General features: G+C 47.2%; 1 protein-coding gene across 1 annotated transcript; it reads left to right on the top strand.

Moving 5' to 3' along the window:
- Positions 1-241: 241 nt before the first annotated feature.
- On the top strand, positions 242-3,517 carry LOC124662258 (pre-mRNA cleavage factor Im 25 kDa subunit 2-like). Its single transcript, XM_047200115.1, has 7 exons — positions 242-458; positions 1,221-1,266; positions 1,422-1,515; positions 1,602-1,675; positions 2,396-2,482; positions 2,570-2,680; positions 3,211-3,517. The coding sequence occupies exons 1-7, from the start codon at positions 328-330 to the stop codon at positions 3,280-3,282; spliced, it is 615 nt and encodes a 204-aa protein (XP_047056071.1). The 5' UTR covers positions 242-327; the 3' UTR covers positions 3,283-3,517.
- Positions 3,518-18,770: the final 15,253 nt, after the last annotated feature.

Below are 18,770 nucleotides of genomic sequence, written 5' to 3'. Positions count from 1 at the left end.
ACGTTGCAGGGGATGGGGATGTCGTCGAAAAAACTAACAATTCAAAATTTTTAAAGTTTTTTAGGGTTAGTTTTTTTATTTCTTTTTAAGTTTTCAGCCGAGCAGCACATCAATCATAAATGGGCCTCGAGTCTACATGGACCAGGAGTATGAGGCCCGTGTCTGTTCCTTCTTCCGTCGGCAACTCTCGTTCATCAAAACGGCCTGACACGAGCGAAAGCCCACTACTAGCCTCGCCTCGCCTCCGCCGCCGCCACCACCACCTCCGGCGACCACCGGATCCCCAAGAAGGAGGAGCGAGAGCCCGGCGGAGCGCCCGAGGAGGAGATGGTGAGCGCCTCGTCGTCGTCGTCGGTGGTGAACGTGTACCCGCTCGCCAACTACACGTTCGGCACCAAGGAGCCCAAGATGGAGAAGGACACCTCCGTCGCCGACCGCCTCGCCCGCATGAAGGTCAAGTAAGTCGTCCCCGCCTCACCCCAGCCTCCCTGATCCGGGCCCTCGGTGTCCTTCCCTCACCTGGAACCCTAAACCTGAGAGCTCAGATCATTCCGCGTTTTTTAAGGGGTTGGAGATCTTGGAAGTTAAGTCCCGAATTCATGAGTAGAGTTGTTTGTCGGAGAGTAATAGGGAACATTGTTGCGAGCACAGATGAACAGTTGCACATTTTAGTCGAATTTATGAACGGCACTGCCATTAAGATTTAGCGCAGATTTAGGTTCTGGTGGGAATTGCTTCATGAAAACCTAGTTCTGAATAAATGATTTTTTTTTCTAGTTTATTGGCTTTATATTGAGGGTTGTATGCTGGCGCTGGCTTGAAATGAAATGCATGAGCAATCTAGTTTATTAGGTCGACTATTCCATCTTGTTAGTATTACTTTATGTATGGAGTTCCTTCACTAGATATGTGTAGCAGGCAAACTACAATACTTATTGTGCTTTGCAGATCCGTCTTTTTCATAAGGAGGTAACTAGCAATTATGCTGTCTTGTGTAACTAGTAGTTTTACATGATAATTTGTTGGTAGACTGGCCTGGAATGTCAAATCAATATTTGTCATAAAGGAAAATAGGTATAGAAGCTTTGATGTTTCTTCTGTTGACTGCAGTATAGTTGCCTTTTCAGTATCCTGTGACCAGTTTGGCTCCTTCGCTAACATGTTTGTCAACCTTGTTCTGTCAAATTGATCAACTTTCTAATTAATTTGGCAAATGGCAGCTACATGAAAGAAGGAATGAGGACAAGTGTTGAAGCAATCCTGTTGGTATGTTTCTACTCTTCCATCTCATAATCATGTTTGTATGCATTTTTATGCTTCGAAACATCTAATTGTTGGCAACTTCATGCAATGGCAATTTATCAATGGACTTCGTGATCTGGCAAACAAACTGAAATATTTACTCGTGTTATCCTATGCAGGTGCAAGAGCACAATCACCCCCACATTCTGCTGTTGCAGATTGGGAACACATTTTGCAAACTTCCTGGTGGACGGTTGAAGCCTGGAGAAAATGGTCGGTTTTGTGTTGCTCCACTTTTCTATCATGTTCCTTGTACATGAAACTATCATGTGTTTGCTTACGTATCTGGGATTCTACAGAAATCGAGGGCCTGAAAAGAAAGCTGTCCAGCAAACTTGCAGTGAATTCTCCTACTTTTCCACCTAACTGGCAGGTAAGGCATTCGAGAGAAGCTCAGTATTTTTGTTGATTGTGTATGGTCAGAGTGCATTACCTAGTTTTGCTGCAACTGGTCACTTTTTACCTTGTTAAATCATAGTTAATCCTGCTGCACAGGAGAGTATCCGCACCTGGAAGAAATAAATGACTAAACTGCTATTTCAGCTTTCATCAACCCACCTACTACCATGTTTTGTTTTTTGTTTTTTGTTTTCTGAAAGTGATCTACTAACCATGATTATAATAGTTATATCTTATTTAAGGCATGTCATGAATATTATATATTGCTCCATATGTGCTATATTGCAGCTGTACATAAATGGAACAGTGGCATTGCCGCTGACTGATAAATACAGATATCATGTTCTCAGCTTTCAAGATTTAGAGCATGAACTGCCTACTGTCTCACTAATGCACCAATATAATTTTCCATGTCCATATGTTTATATACAACAATATTCACAATGGACATCTGTAGGTAGTTATGTTGCACTGCAGTGTACTCTTTCTGTACAGTCTTTGCTATGTACATAATGAAGTATGAAATGCTTGGAATCAGTGTGAACTTGCCTATCTAGCTTCTGCTTACAGTAATCTTGGGTTCCGTTTCTGTTACCAAATGCTTACAATGTTGTGAGGTGTTTTTAATCTTAGATATTGCGTTACGAGAACTGTACCCATTCGGATAAAGATTTAATATGTTTACCACTTCAAGGTTGGTGAGTGTGTTGCTGTCTGGTGGAGGCCAAACTTTGAGACTGTGATGTACCCTTACTGCCCTCCGCATATAGCCAAGCCCAAGGTACATTGTTGCTTTAAGGGGTTTCTGTTACCCTCTATTATTGGGAGTTGGGATTAGATAATGGAAATGACCAATGCGGTTGAACAGGAGTGCAAGAAGCTTTTCATTGTTCACCTGACTGAAAAGGAGTATTTCGCTGTTCCAAGGAACCTGAAGCTACTTGCTGTTCCACTGTTTGAGCTCTATGACAATGTTCAGGTAAGTGGCAGTGCCCCCCACTCTGAAACTTAGCTTTGCATGATGTTTTGAAACATTGTACCCAAGTGTGTTGATGCATATGCCTAATAAAAAGGCCAGTGACATAGATTTTTTTTCTCTTAACAACTATGTGTCCTGATAAATCAGTTTTGTTTTGCTGCACATAAAAGAATGGCAGTTGATATCTGTGAGAAAGTATCTGTATCTTCCAGCTATGAAACTTTTTTTTAAGGGGTAGCTATGAAACTTCATTGATCTGGGTTTCTTTGGTGCCATTGGATGTGGCTTGTTTTTTACCATTTATATCTTTCCAGGCCATAGGTATATGGTATGGCAGTTGTAACCTGCAGTTTTTTAAAACCAAATTCAGACCGAACCGTTTCAAGTAAAGCCTATAAAACTCCGTACCGAGTTAGCTAATTCTCACATGGCTATATTTCCCGGCGCAGCTTTAATTCTATCATGCTTTTATGTTGTCTTAAATGTGTGAATGGAAACCTGAAATTGGCTTTCTATGTATGTGGATGCAGCGGTACGGACCTGTCATTTCCACCATCCCGCAGCAGCTGTCCAAGTTCCAGTTCAACATGGTGAGCTCGTAAGGGTCATCGGACGGCAACACATGAAGATGGACCTTTGACACCAAACTGGCTAATCAACTTAGCATGACTTGTTTATTCAGTGACCAAGATTTCATGAATTATGCACCACCGCTAGTCTACAAACTAGGCATGCACTCCGACTGTCTTTTATTTGGCGATTTCTGTTATTGTTAGATAATTTCTCGCTGTTCTGCTGCGCTGATTTGTTCATGTATTTATCAATGTGTGTTCCTAATATTTGCATGGTCTGCTTTAGCAACTCTTTAGACCCGCCTTTTCTTTTTAGAAAATTCGCAGCCAACCGTCAATTTAGAACTTGGTTGTCTTCATGTCTTGACAGAGCTGGGCAGTTCTGCACCAGACCGTTTCAATGGTAATTGTATCCAGTGGTGAATCTTGTGTTTAGAGAAGTTTCATGTGTTGACAGCATGGCATGATTGATCCTTCTGGTTTTTGGTTCTGATTTTTTTCACGTATGTGTTGGCATCATCGTTTCCCCTTTTCTCCCTCTCATAGTAATGGCAGTTTGAACAGAACAAAGTAATGTAGCATGTGCACCTCGTCAGACCATTCGCTGGTTAGTACATGGATTTATATGATTTATCTGTATCGCCTTAGTCGCAACAAAAAAATTGTGTGTTCTGCTTTGTATAGTACCAGGCCAGCTGTGAGTGACACCATTATTGTGTGAGTGGACAGACTCAGGAGCATTTACTTGTTCAGATATAGTTATGGCAGCACCAAACTTGAATTGTCCATTCTTGCCCTTTCTGAGTAGATTTTATTTTTTAATTTTGAAGGAAGCTTTACGAGTAGATGAGTTCACATGATCGAATGTATTATGTCGGAACATTGTTTTGTCAGCCAATCTCTTGCCACTCATGAGTTTATGTTCAGACCAGTGCAAGAGAAGAACTGAACAAAAAGGTGGCTGGGAGTCTGTGAGAGCCATTTGTTGGTTTCTCGTATGATTTAGTTTGTGTGAGCAATTACTATCTGACTGCACACAGAGACAAACTGACGCCTAAAACACTAGCACCTCCGCATCATATTAAGAAGAATGGCCAGATAGCCCAAAATTGTTAGGCCACGGATTCGAACTTGGCTCGGATGGGTGGAAATGTGTCCCCACTGTTATGAATTTTCTGAAGATTGACACTGCAGTGAAACAGAGAACGATAGAGATTTTGGTCCAAGGAAAACCGCCACGATCCGATTCTGACTTTCTTTTTTTCTCTTGTCATTCAACATATAAAGGAGGTTACAACTGAACTAGCTGACCTACAATCCAACTCTATCAAGCGATTCCCCGACCACATCGCGCAGCACATCACGAAATAAAGCTATAACTGAAAACTACTCCCTCCTATCCTTTTTCAAATTTTAATTGATTCGGATTTAGTACAACTATACTAAATCCGAGTTAACTAAAAGGGATCGAAGGAAGTAGCTAACTATCTGAACTCTGAAGAACCGGTCACTCTCTAATCCATGCACCGTAGCTAACTGAAGACGATCGGGAGTGATCTTGTAAGCACTGTGTTTGACTTTAGAGGGTGTAATGGTAGCTTAAAGTCTCCGACGAATTTAGTTTCGCTTACTAGCCTACATACGTGTGACATGCCCCCCCAACTGAACAGATCTGTATAGGATGGAGTAACCTAGCAGGAGCAGTAACAGTCCAAACACAAGCAACACAAACGACATCCACACAAACCAGGAGGATTCATTCATTCAACCGTTTAAAATAACCATTACAACCACCAACATCCTATTCTGACAAATATAGCGTAACAGCACCGACAAATTCTCCCACAGGGTCTGGACATCCAAAATGTTTCAGTATTGGTCTTTTACAGAACACTAGCTACAGCAGATAAGCAACCAACTGTCAATCACCTCCAATTGCAACTTACCGGCACCCCCAGTGCTCCTGCGATCCGAAGTCCTGGAGATCCCTTGTCCAGAAGCACGGACGCACATAGCCTTTTATCATGCCCTCCAAATATTCGGATTGCAAATCCACCAAGTAGTTAATAAAAACAGCACCCCGAAAATTATTCCACTCCAGAGATCCAAGAGGGTTCTTTTCAAATCATGTTTCGTTTCAGGTTTCCCAAATAGCCCAGCACATTGCAGCTAAGCCAGCAGTGTAAAAATTCTTCAACCCTCCAGAAACTTAAGCATGCACACATAAGATCGCCAAGTGGAGTCTGGCAAAGGCAGTACAAAAACAAGCACCTGCAAACAGTTTTAGCTACCACATAACCAAAGAAAAAGATGCCCAGCTGATTCATCACGATGGCAGAGAAATACTTGGGCCCCCCCCGGGTAATCATCCCCTATCTTAATCTTTCTTTGGTCAGTTCAGAATCCGGGAACAATTGCCAGAGGAAGATATATGTTTTCACAGACAGTTTAGACTTGGGGCCTGCAACATTTCGGTAGCTATATAAAGAACATACTTCCCAAGTGTCATCTCTTCTTCATCAGCACACTAGGCAACCAAGTGTACTTTGTCAATTTACTGATCCAAGTAATAGTGGCAGAAGAAGTATGATCCTTATGGACATAGTCCTTTAAATTGTACAAAGACTCCTTGGTGCCAAAGCTTTTTCTTTCATAAGAAGATAACTGATTATGGCACTACAAAACGTGAATTGTACTGTATAGCACTTTTAATGTAGACAATACAAACTATGACATCATAATCAGTACAATACATATGTGTGACTACTTGCAGTACATTACAATTGAATCGATTGATACATGATAAATCTTCCAGTACAATTAATACACTTGAACATCGATTGATACATGATAAATCTCCACGGTAGTTACATGAGACCAAACAACTGCTGGTGATCTCAGCTCCTACCCCATTTTACCTCTCAGGGAAGCCCAGGTAACACACACTTGCACACAAGCCCGGTCATACAGGGAGTACCAAGAAGCTCTCCATTTACTCTCGAACAAGAAGGTGCAGAAAACTACCCAGAGACCTACCACATACCCAGAACCTATGGGGAGGAAAAACAAAACCGCATCGTCGCTTGCATCTTCATGATGTTCTGGAGTTGGCTCAGGTTGTGATGGACATTTCAGCGAGATAGGAGGGCTACAGAGGCCCGGGTTGCCAACATAAATAGATGCCGGGTCTTCAAGTGCCTGCAGTTGATTTCCAGATGGTAACCTTCCACTCAGATTGTTGCAAGACATGTTCAGGCGACTCAATGATGTGAGAGCCGATAAGGTTGAAGGGATTTCACCGGACAACTCATTGTGTGAAAAGTCGAGTGACTCCACTTGAATTAAGTCGCCAATATTCTCAGGGATTTTTCCGTTGAAATTGTTCCATGATAAGTTCAGGCTTTTCAGTCCTATAAGAGCCCTGATTTCTTCAGGAATCTCTCCACTGTTACAGGATAAATCAAGATTCACCATGTATATGATTTCCCCTTTATACAATCTCTCTTGACCCTTCGTGAGTACCGTGAAATTCTCAGTATAATCAACTAGTTCATTTTTACCAAACTTGGATTCATCGGCTTGCCTAGCAAACTGTGAAAATCCTCAAACAAAAATCCAATTGACATCACTCCAACACGCCATGGCGACATTTCAAATTCAACTGTAGTATAAAGAGCATGAGCTACCTGCACTTCCGACGAGGTAGGAGAAGGAGAACATGGCCACGACATGACCGAATCCCCACGCTCGCTGGTGTACCTGCTACGACCAGACATCGAGAACAATTTCGCACCTGCAATCTCGAGGAAATTACGGGAACTGAATCGATTAGGGTGGACGGGGCAGGAGTGTTGGTCTTACGAAGCAATGCTAGCAATTGGTGTGACCATTCGTTGGGCTACGGTGGCGAAACAAATCCCATCTGTCGTGGGCGGTGGATTTGCGTGCAGCGGACCTGCCTGCGATGGGTACTGCCTCGACGTACAATGTGTGCAGACGAAACAAGTGCTTGAGCTGTGGTTGAGGTGCAGCGCCGCAGTACGTCTGCCGCCGCTGGAGGATGGAGCCGGCGATGTGATGAGGCACCACGATGACTGCTCTGTGCGCGGGTGAGGTAGGAGGTGCTTGGGGCTAGGGGTTGGGTGGCCGGAGCGGATGATCCCACCTATCATACACGACCTCACATGTCAATGTTTGGGTAGTAGCTGCTCCAGCCCCACATTACGCCCCCATCGGTCATTGGCAGTGGTGGGCCCACAGATCAGCTCCATTTGTCATTGGCTACGCCGGCCACAAAATCAGAAAATAAAGCAGCCCACGTAAGCGAGAGAATGATGGCTGGTCCGATGTGTCTCCTGGCCCCATCCGTTAACATGTCAAGGCCAAGGGAGGAACTGTCTCTAAGCGGCCCCACCCATCAACATGTAATGGTTAAGGCCTTTGACCTGACGCGACCCTCCGTTCGAGTGTTTGCGAGGGTCTCAAACTAGACGAAGGAGAAAAGCGGGGAAAAAATTAGCGGCTAAGGAAAGCTAAGTACAACTAACGAACCAAGGGTAGGAAAATAGAATGTTGCCGACTAATGGAGATTTTGCCACGCCACCACTAGGCTATTTCCTACTAGTACTAGTTGGACAAAGCATGGACCGTTGCCCCATCAGAGGCCTAGCTTCAACTCGGTGCCGACATGTGTCGGGATCTGGTTGGCGTTGAGCATGTTGTAGCGATCAAGGATCTCTAGGGCATACTATGCGTGCGACAAGTGGAGGCCGACGACACTGCGCCGCAAGTTGATGCCGAGGAAGTGATGAAGCTCATCGAGATCACTCATGGATAACACAACGAGGATCACAGTGATGATTTCGTGAAGAAGTGTGGTGGAGCTTGCCATGAGGATGATGTCCTCGACGTAGACTAGTAGATAGGCCACATTGTCGCCTCACTTGAGGCTGAACAGTGATGAGTCGCATTTGGTGGCGAGGAAGCCGAGCTATAAGCAGCATTAGAGCATCTCTAGTCGCGTCCCCCAAACCGTCCCCCAAAGCGATTTGGGGCGCGCCGGACAAAAAAAGCGTTCCAGCCGCGTCTCCCAAAGCCCTTTTTTGTCCGGCGCGCCCCGATACGGTGTCCGGCGCCCGAGCCCGTCCCCGTCCCACGGGGGACGCTCCGGGACGCCGGACACAACGCAAGCGAGGCCAACCGACGCGGGCCCGACCCGTCGGCGGCACAGGGAAAATTCGTCTCACACTCCCGCCAAATCCCGCCGCTCCCGCCAAATCGCGCCTATACCGCCGCGCACGGGCCTCCCAAAACATATCCTGCCGCCGATTCATTTCTCCTATCCCGCCGATTTCTTTCTCCCTCCCGCCGTGCACCCGCCGCCGCTACCCTCTCCCCATTCCATGGCGCCGCCGACAGCCCCAAAAAGATGGCGAGAAAGCGGCCAAGAAGCCGCCGGGCAATGCGACGATAGGGGCGAAAGCGCCGTTCGCGAAGCCGCGGAAGGCGCCGGCTGCGAAGAAGAAGCTGAAGGCATGACCGAAGATGAATGGCAGCAAGATTGCACTGCGCCGGAAGCTATCGACGGCGGAGCGGAAAGGACGGAGGGCGGCGGAGGCTGGAGAAGAAGGCTGCGGCGGCGCGCCAGCACTGACGCATAATCGCCGGGTGTATCGCCGCCACCAACGCGAGCCCATATAGTACGAACGTGCCGGTGTACGTTCCGGGAGTTTCTCTCCGTCGCAAGCCGCCTTCTACAACGACGGCCCTCCGCCACTCCCGGGTGCGTGACGCCTAACTTGTCGCCGCACTACCAGGATGCGCTGCCGCACGGCGGCTTCAACCCCAACAACCTCTACTCCCCGGCGTACGAGCAACGCGAGCCAGGACCCGGTCCGGACGACGGCCCTTTCACCGGCCGCAGGGGTCCGCTCGAATACGACGGTGCCGGTGCTGAGGAGGATGTCTCCCCGGACGCGAGCGGCGCACAACTTCTTCAAAGGCCAGATCCTCGACGACATCGAAGCCAAAATGGCGGCGGCGGACGCGGCGGCCCTGGCAGCGGCATCGGCATCGGCGGCAGCGGCAGCGCAGCAAGAGCAGGTCGACGCGTCTTCTCTTGCTACACCTGCGTCGGCCTCCGCGTCGGCGACGGAGGCGGACGCACCATGCACGGGAACGAGCGGATCGCGACGAGGTCGTCGTGCTCGACGGAACTGCGTCGACTCGAGGACACGACGCCGTCGACCAACCCCTTCTTCTAATTTGCATGCACCACGGTGCAGTAATATGATCGCGCGCCCGATACTTTGATCGATCGCCGCTACTCCGATCGCGACGAACCGGCGGGAACGATCTCTTTTGAATGCATCTATTTGAATTTCTGATTGGGGGCGGCGTTTGGGGGACGCGGCTGGGGAGCGACGTCCCCCAAACGCGGCACGAACAAAACACGTCCCCCAAACGCTCGATTCGGCGCGCTTTGGGGGACGGTTTGGGGGACGCGACTGGAGATGCTCTTAACATTGATTTTCATGACTCCTTCGGGTGGGTAAATCCCCAGACTTCTACTTCCTTTGCACTGGCTTTTTCGCATGCCCTAATTAGTAGCAAGAGCGCCAATTGACATAGCCGACCGGTGTGTGTGTTTGTATACTCTTCCCATGAATATGTTGGTGCCGTTTCCCTCCCTCGATACATATAATATGCTCTAGAGCTAGAGCACCTAATGATCTGTTCAAGGTCTTTTATCACCTTACCTTTGTTGAGAATCTTTTATCACCTTAATTATTCCCTCCATCCACAAATAAAATAAATGTATATACGAATTTTTCAAGATAAATTATGAAGTGCAGTAAAAAATACATTAGGAACATGCATCTCTACTCTTTAATGTTTTCACCTCCAATAAACTAAGTGCATGTAGAAAACAAAAAAAATATGCGCTTAATATTATTGGGTTTGATTTTTGTACGATGAGAGAGAATTAATTAAAGTGTATTGAAAAGATAGGAGTAAACTCATTTGTGGACAAAGTTTAAAGCGAGATGTCCACTTATTTAAGAACTAGCTGAATGCCCGCGCGTTGCGGCGGATCAGTCATAAACTTCCTCTCTATTGTCTCTTTATCCATTGTAGATAATAATTGGAAGTTCTTGACGGCAAAAATTATGCCATAGCTTGACATTTTTCGTGTTGGATACTCAATCTAAATTGCTGGTGCCCCATAATTGATGGCATAGAGGCAGCCCCTCACAGTGTGATAAGCTCTGGCAAACACTCTACGCCAAAGGCCACATTAAGTTCTACACACTCGAGCACCATGATACTCCGAAGCTAGGTGAGAGCATTTGACATTCCTCCAAATTTCACAAACACTAAAAATATTGTAATTCTCCAGTCCCAAAATCACATAGAAACTTTGCAGTTCCCACAATCCGTACATGCCAAATCTTAGATCACATGCAATGTTTCGAGTTGAAGTGACGAAAAAAAAACACAAGCTAACACACATCTGATGAAAGTGAGCAACTCGATCTGCCTCTTATACCTTGTAATACTCATTATACGAGACACGTCTGTATTTGAGTTATAGATATCAACCACGTCTGTGTTTGAGTTATAGATATCAACCACGTCCACGTCCATAAATACATGTGTACGACTTCTGGGTGACAACCACCTCTAGCCGGAGATGCCAGAGCAAACCACTCTCTCGGCCTCGTGTTCTTCGCAACCGTGTCAAGCTCTGCTACTCCGATTTCAATGGTTTCGATGCCATAGAGATGAGTTTGGTTTCTGCTTGCTAGGAAGATGAAATCGGCGTCCAGTCTGATCATGGGTGGTGTCTTTTTTCACGGGGTTTGGGGAGTGGGCGACGACGAAGGTTGAGACATTATAGCAGAGAACGACCGAGTCCGGGCCGAGTCCTGATCGCTCCTACATGGACATTCAGTTATATGTTTTCTGAACGGTTTTTTTACGAATTGTGCGTGATTGGAACTCAGATGGAAACAAGGGCCTTTTTTTTTTTTTTTTTTTTTTTTTTTTTTTTTGTTGTTCAAAAAGGCCCTCGCTCCGCAATCCCTATTCCCCGCTCATAGCGGGAGCGATTCGCTCCCGCCTGAAGCGGCGGACGGATGGGCCGGCCCATTAGCGCCTACCTTGTACGGTTTTTTTTCCTTTGGTTTTTGTTTTTTCGGGCTTTCTCATGTTTTCTCGGTTCTGGTTTGTTTCTTTTTCGGTTTTTGCTGGTTTTGCTGATTTCAAAATTTGTTCAGATTTGTTTTTGTTCTGATTTAAAAAATGTTCAAATTCAAAATTTGTTCAAATTTCAAATTTGTTCAAATTTGAAATTTGTTCAAATTCGAAATTTGTTTCAATTCGAAATTTGTTTCAAATTCGAAATTTGTTCAAATTCGAATTTTGTTCAAATCTGAAATTTGTTCGATTTTAAAATTCTTTGTTTTCAAATTGTTCCGTTTTGAATTTGTTTGATTTTGAATTTTGTTCTGTTTAGAATTTAGTTCGAATTTTGAAATCTAAACTAAACTTATTGGGCCACGTTTGGAATGGCCCGGTAGGAAGAACCTAAGCGGAGAAAGCCTTCGCTCCCGCTAAGGCTTCGTTCGGTTGCAATACGTTAAATCCACTAGAGAATCTATCCCTGCAGGTATACGGGTGAACCCCGAACCATCACCCCAATCCCCACTACGTCTCTCCCCACAATCCCTACCAATCTCTCAAATTTATTTCCATTCGGTTAATCCCTGCAGGTAACAAGTATCACAGACCACGGCGGGCAGCAATCATCACATGTGACGGCCGTGGTGATGCATAGCTGCTGTCAGCCCGAGGAATACGCGCTGCGGCCGGCTCCGGGACGTATCGCGCCGCCGCTAGCTCCAGGACACGTCACTGTCGCCGCTGGCTCCAAGGCGCGGTGCTTCGCTAGCTGCAGGAATCGTCGCGGTCGCCCCTGACTCAGGATGCATCGCCGCTGGCTCCATGGTGCGTTGCCGCCGGCTCCCGGGCGCGGCGCCTCCAACGGCTGCAGGACTCGTTGCGGCCACCCCGACCTAGGACGCATCACCGCCGTCGGGTCCAAGACGTGTCGCCGTCGCCACCTGCTCCACGCATTTCCGCTGCCGCCGTTGGCTGCAGGCTCCAGGATGCGTCGCCGCCGCCCCTGATGGGGAGATGCCGAAGGTCTTGAGATTCCGCCAGCGTCGAGGAAGGGCGGCGTCAAGTCGAGGAGCTCCTCTCCTCCGCCGGCCACCGTCGAGTCGCCGCCGCCGTCCCCTCCGGTCGAGTCGCCGCCGCCACCGTTGTGGAGAGAGCCGAGAGGAAATGTTCGATTCGTTCGCGTTGCTCGGGATGCAATCCACGGGTCTGCCCTAGTGTATTTAAAAACCGGCTAAATGGGGAGTTTTTGGACAAAACCGGGCGGGACAGAAAACCGGCGCGGTTTAACCGAACGTGTCCTATGCGCGGGCCGGTATTTAATCCCTGGGAGTCCAACACCGGTGTACCCACGCGGATTTCGGCCCATTACCGGCCGGGTTGGGAGCAACCGAACAAGGCCTAAAAGCGGTGGATAGGCGCTCCCCCCTCGCTCCGATCTGTTTTTTCTCGCTGGGGAGAAGGAACGCGATTCGATCCGGTTTTTCCTCGCTCGCAAGAAGGAAAGCTGCGATCCAATCAATAAAAATATGGACACAACTCCGATCGTGATTATATTAGACTCCAAATGAGAAATATCTATACCTAATAATAAAGGAGCTAAGGTTTCTACCAAAAAGTTTCATCAACGCTTTTTTTGGGACCGTTTTGCCCTCCCACCAAATCGCATAATACAGGAACTGCCATGGTACTGGTTTGGTTCATCTGTTTTTCTTCGTCCTCCCTGAACGAAGCCTCCTATTTCCCCATTGCGCCACAAGTCAGCGCCGTCCGATTCATACTCGTCACCTCCGCTGCAGTTCCTTGCGCGGCCGACGCTGCTCCGCTCCCCTCCGCAGACCAGGCCCCCGGCGCCAAGGTACCCAATTCGTGCATGCTGCTGCTGATGGTACCCAACGCCATTTGATTTGTGTGTGCTCCTAGATCCGTAGTCTTCACGATGGGAGGTTGACGCCGCGCTTGCCCACGCCTCTCCTCCACGGCTGGCCAGCTCTGCTCCAGCGATGGAGCGACGACGCATCCCCGGCCTGCCCTGTTTGCCGGCACAGGCCTCCAAGGACTCTCTAACGCTGTCACCTACCCTGATTGAGGGGCACCTCACCTCAGCCACCGGTACCTATACGGCAGCTGGGATAGAGGTCGCGCCGTCCGACAACGAAACAAGGGGCGGAAGGGATGGATGGGGCGATGGGGTGCGGTTCGCACCTCCCTGGCCTCGCGCACTCTCTCGCCGCCAATGAGGCCACGCCACCGCGGCTATGTCTCTGCGCCACTGGAAGGAGCTGCTACTCCGTCCTCAGCATCGACGTCTGGACCTCGCATACGAGCGGCTGTGACGGCGTCACGCACGGGGACATCAAGCGGCGGTACCGCCGCCTATGCCTCGCCCTGCACCCGGAGTCCAGCGAGAAGGGGAGAGACATGCGGGGGCATCTGGTCGCGGCGGCGCCCGTTCTTCGACCGTCGGGCGTGGTTGCGTGGAGTATCCAGCTCAGTAGTCCGATTTCTACATGGATGCGATCTTCCTGGTCAAGTTGTTCTGCCTATGGCTTCAGATGTATTTACTTGGTCTGGATGGATATTAATCGATTCCAACAGTGCATACACGGTGCTTGAGATGTGTACTACTACTTGGTCTTGATATCCATCGATGCCAAGGGTTACGTGATACAGAGGACAGGTCTGCTGAATTTGTTTTTCAACTTTACATTAGCTTATACATTGATCCCAGTGCACACAGGTTCTTGGAAAATCTTGGAACTTACAGTTCGAGAGATATGATGAAGCATCCATAGTCATGTCGAGGGATTTTATCCGGTGCTTCATGCATGTTTACAATTATGTATATGACTGTTCAAAAAAATAATGTGCATACAACACATTAGCATGACCTTTCTTTGCTAGATTAGCATGACCTTGATGTGCAAGATATTGATAGGTGGCTCGGGTCTTTCTTTGGTAGATTAACATGACTTGTTACAGTGATGCACTTTACTGCTATAAGGTACTTGCAGATTTGAAATGATTTTCTACATCTTTACATATTTGCAAACATGAATGGCTGTTACTTGGGATTTTTTCACTAGAAAGGAAACATAGGATGCTATGCTAATTGAGAAATAGACCATGTTTTCAATGGACTGGAATTTCTAGATGACTGAGATGGGCAGTGCTAAACATCTAACAAATACAGTAACATATTCAAATGTATGCAATTTAGGTGACTGAGATTTATGGACAGTTTTAGACACCTGAAAATTAGCAAAAACATATTCTCAAATATTCTTGATGGTACTTCCATAATATAATATACAGTAAAAATCAAGCCGCCGCAACGCGCGGGCATATTTCCTAGTAGTTTCCTACGTACGGTGACAGGACGTGCGATGGTCTGATACTTTTCTCCTTGTCCTTCTCAGGTTTCCTAGCTGTTGTTGGCAGGCCAATGTACGAAGAGTGGGAACGGACGAAGTTGCTATCTATGTCGTAACTTATTAGTAGAGATGTAGAGAGTACATAGAAAGTTTTTTATTTGTTTGTACAGGTGAGCAGCACAGGTGAGCAGCACAGCGATGGGCCTAGAGTCCCCACGGAGCAGAAAGATGAAGGCCATGGCTGTTCCTTTTCAGTCGCCACCGACTGTCAGTTCAAGTTGCCAAGTTGAGTCTTGAAAAAAAAATCTGTGGTGATCTTTTCGACGCAGCGTCATGCAGCTCCAAGGAAAATGGAATGTCGTTACTTGCAGAAAAAAAGGAAAATAGGATGTGATAGGCCGGCCGGGTCGTGAAATCGTAAGTTCGATCGATCTGGTCCTCTTCGTCTCGCTACTCGATCGATCGTTGACGGTCGGTCTCTGATAATGATATATGCCTACCATAGTACCAATACCATGACTTGACCTTAAGCACTTAGAGCATCTCCAGCCGCGTCTCCCAAAGGGATTTGGGGCGCGCCGGACAAAAAACCGTTCAGCGCCGCGTCACAGCCCATTTTGTCCGGCGCGCCCGATACGGTGTCCGGCGCCCGAGCCCGTCCCCGTCCCACAGGGACGCGCCGGGGACGCCGGACACAACGAACAGCGAGGCGGGCTCCCGCATGTCGGCGACTATTTGCATAAACCGTTGGTTCGCGCCTCTTTTCTCGTCGCTCCTTCCTTCCCGCGCCTCCCACCCGCCGCCGCGGCCCGGATTTCCCGGCCGTTTGGGCGTCGATCTCTGCCGAGAGTCGGCACCGTTGTCGCGGCCGGGGCTCCGCCGGTCGTGGCGCCGCCCGCCGCGTCGCCGGCGCGTCCCGAACGCGCCGTCAAATCCGCCCCACCTCCGCGCACGAGAAGGTGCTCGACGACTTGCCGGGTAGGCGCGATTGGCGGCTGTTTGTTCCGTCGTCTGCCTCGGCGCAATTTTAACCATTGATTTTGCTTTAGCCATGGACAACGACGATGAGATGGTTGCCCTGCTGTCTTGGAGGACGAGCAAGCCTTCGACGACGACCTGCGGGAGCATTTGCGATCATCGCGTCCACGATGGCGTGTATTTCACACGTTCGTTGGGCAACCCCAAGAGGAAGGTATGATGCGCACGGCAGCAAGTTTTCCCTCAGAAAGAAACCAAGGTTTATCGAACCGGGAGGAGCCAAGAAGCACGTTGAAGGTTGATGGCGGCGGGATGTAGTGCGGCGCAACACCGGAGATTCCGGCGCCAACGTGGAACTGCACAACACAACCAAGCTACTTTGCCCCAACGAAACGGTGAGGTTGTCAATCTCACCGACTTGCTTTGTAACAAAGGATTAACCGTATTGTGTGGAAGATGATTGTTTGCGAGAGAAAACGAGTAGAAACAAGTATTGCGATGGATTGTATTTCGAGTAAAGAGAATTGGACCGGGGTCCACAGTTCACTAGAGGTGTCTCTCCCATAAGACGAACGGCATGTTGGGTGAACAAATTACGGTTGGGCAATTGACAAATAAAGAGAGCATGACAATGCACATACATATCATGATGAGTATAGTGAGATTTAATTGGGCATTACGACAAAGTACATAGACCGCCATCCAAGCTGCATCTATGCCTAAAAGTCCACCTTCGAGGTTATCATCCGAACCCCTCCGGTATTAAGTTGCAAAACAACGAGACAATTGCATTAAGTATGGTGCGTAATGTAATCAACAACTACATCCTTAGACATAGCATCAATGTTTTATCCCTAGTGGCAACAGCACAACACAACCTTAGAACTTTACGTCCTTGTCCCGGTGTCAATGCGGGCATGAACCCACTATCGAGCATAAGTACTCCCTCTTGGAGTTAAAAGCATCTACTTGGCCAGAGCATCTACTAATAACGGAGAGCATGCAAGATCATAAACAACACATAAGCATAACTTTGATAATCAACATAACAAGTATTCTCTATTCATCGGATCCCAACAAACGCAACATATAGAATTACATATAGATGATCTTGATCATGATAGGCAGCTCACAAGATCCGACAATGATAGCACAATGGGGAGAAGACAACCATCTAGCTACTGCTATGGACCCATAGTCCAGGGGTAGACTACTCACTCATCACTCCGGAGGCGACCATGGCGGTGTAGAGTCCTCCGGGAGATGATTCCCCTCTCCGGCGAGGTGCCGGAGAGCGATCTCCGGGATCCCCAGAGATGGGATCGGCGGCGACGGCGTCTCGGTAATGTTTTCCGTATCGTGGCTCTCGGTGCTGGGGGTTTCGTCACGGAGGCTATTTGTAGGCGGAAGGGCAGGTCAAGAGGCGGCACGGGGGGCCCAAACCACGGGCCGGCGCGGCCGAGGGTGGGGCCGCGCCGCCCTAGGGTTTGGCCACCCCGTGGCCCCTCTTCGTCTCTCCTTCGGACTTCGGAAGCTTCGTGAGAAAATAGGCCTCTGGGCTTTAATTTCGTCCAATTCCGAGAATATTTCTTTACTAGGATTTCTGAAACCAAAAACGGCGAAAACGACAAGCGGCACTTCGGCATCTTGTTAATAGGTTAGTTCCGAGAAAATGCACGAATATGACATAAAGTGTGCATAAAACATGTAGATAACATCAATAATGTGGCATGGAACACAAGAAATTATCGATACGTTGGAGACGTATCGGCATCCCCAAGCTTAGTTACGCTCGTCCCGAAGCGAGTAAAACGATAACAAAGATAATTTACGGAGTGACATGCCATCATAAACTTGATCATACTATTTGTAAAGCATATGTAGAGAATGCAGCGATCAAAACAATGTGTATGACATGAGTAAACAAGTGAATCATAAAGCAAAGACTTTTCATGAATAGCATTTCAAGACAAGCATCAATAAGTCTTGCATAAGAGTTAACTCATAAAGCAATAATTCGAAGTAAAGGTATTGAAGCAACACAAAAGAAGATTAAGTTTCAGCGGTTGCTTTCAACTTGTAACATGTATATCTCATGGATATTGTCAACATAGAGTAATATAATAAGTGCAATAAGCAAGTATGTAAGAATCAATGCACAGTTCACACAAGTGTTTGCTTCTTGAGGTGGATAGAAATAGGTGAACTGACTCAACATTGAAAGTAAAAGAATGGTCCTCATAGAGGAAAAGCATCGATTGCTATATTTGTGCTAGAGCTTTGATTTTGAAAACATGAAACAATTTTGTCAACGGTAGTAATAAAGCATATGCATCATGTAAATTATATCTTATAAGTTGCAAGCCTCATGCATAATGTACTAATAGTGCTCGCACCTTGTCCTAATTAGCTTGGACTACCGGATTATCACCGCAATACATATGCTTTAACCAAGTATCACAAAGGGGTACCTCTATGCCGCTCTGTACAAAGGTCTAAGGAGAAAGCTCGCATTTGGATTTCTCGCTTTTGATTATTCTCAACTTAGACATCCATACCGGGACAACATAGACAACGAGATAATGGACTCCTCTTTTAATGCTTTAAGCATTCAACAACAATTAATTCTTTTCTCATTAGAGATTTGAGGATGTTTGTCCAAAACTGAAACTTCCACCATGGATCATGGCTTTAGTTAGCGGCCCAATGTTCTTCTCTCACAATATGCATGCTCAAACCATTCAACTCAGTGTAGATCGCCCTTACTTCGAGACAAGACGAACATGCATAGCAACTCACATGAAATTCAACAATGAGTTGATGGCGTTCCCCAGTAAACATGGTTATCGCACAACAAGCAACTTAATAAGAGATAAAGTGCATAATTACATATTCAATACCACAATAGTTTTTAAGCTATTTGTCCCATGAGCTATATATTACAAAAGTGAATGATGGAATTTTAAAGGTAGCACTCAAGCAATT

This window comes from Lolium rigidum, chromosome 6, assembly GCF_022539505.1.
Source record: "Lolium rigidum isolate FL_2022 chromosome 6, APGP_CSIRO_Lrig_0.1, whole genome shotgun sequence".
NCBI classification, from domain to species: Eukaryota; Viridiplantae; Streptophyta; class Magnoliopsida; order Poales; family Poaceae; genus Lolium; species Lolium rigidum.
Note: the sequence above shows the minus strand (reverse complement) of the source record. Positions and strands in the feature narration are given on the sequence as shown.

Bases quoted from the DNA above. Each gene is read 5' to 3' on its own strand.
- LOC124662258 (XM_047200115.1), top strand. From the start codon at position 328: ATGGTGAGCGCCTCGTCGTCGTCGTCGGTGGTGAACGTGTACCCGCTC. The intron at 459-1,220 runs GTAAGTCGTCCC...GGCAAATGGCAG, and splicing joins CTCGCCCGCATGAAGGTCAA to CTACATGAAAGAAGGAATGA. The intron at 2,483-2,569 runs GTACATTGTTGC...GCGGTTGAACAG, and splicing joins CGCATATAGCCAAGCCCAAG to GAGTGCAAGAAGCTTTTCAT.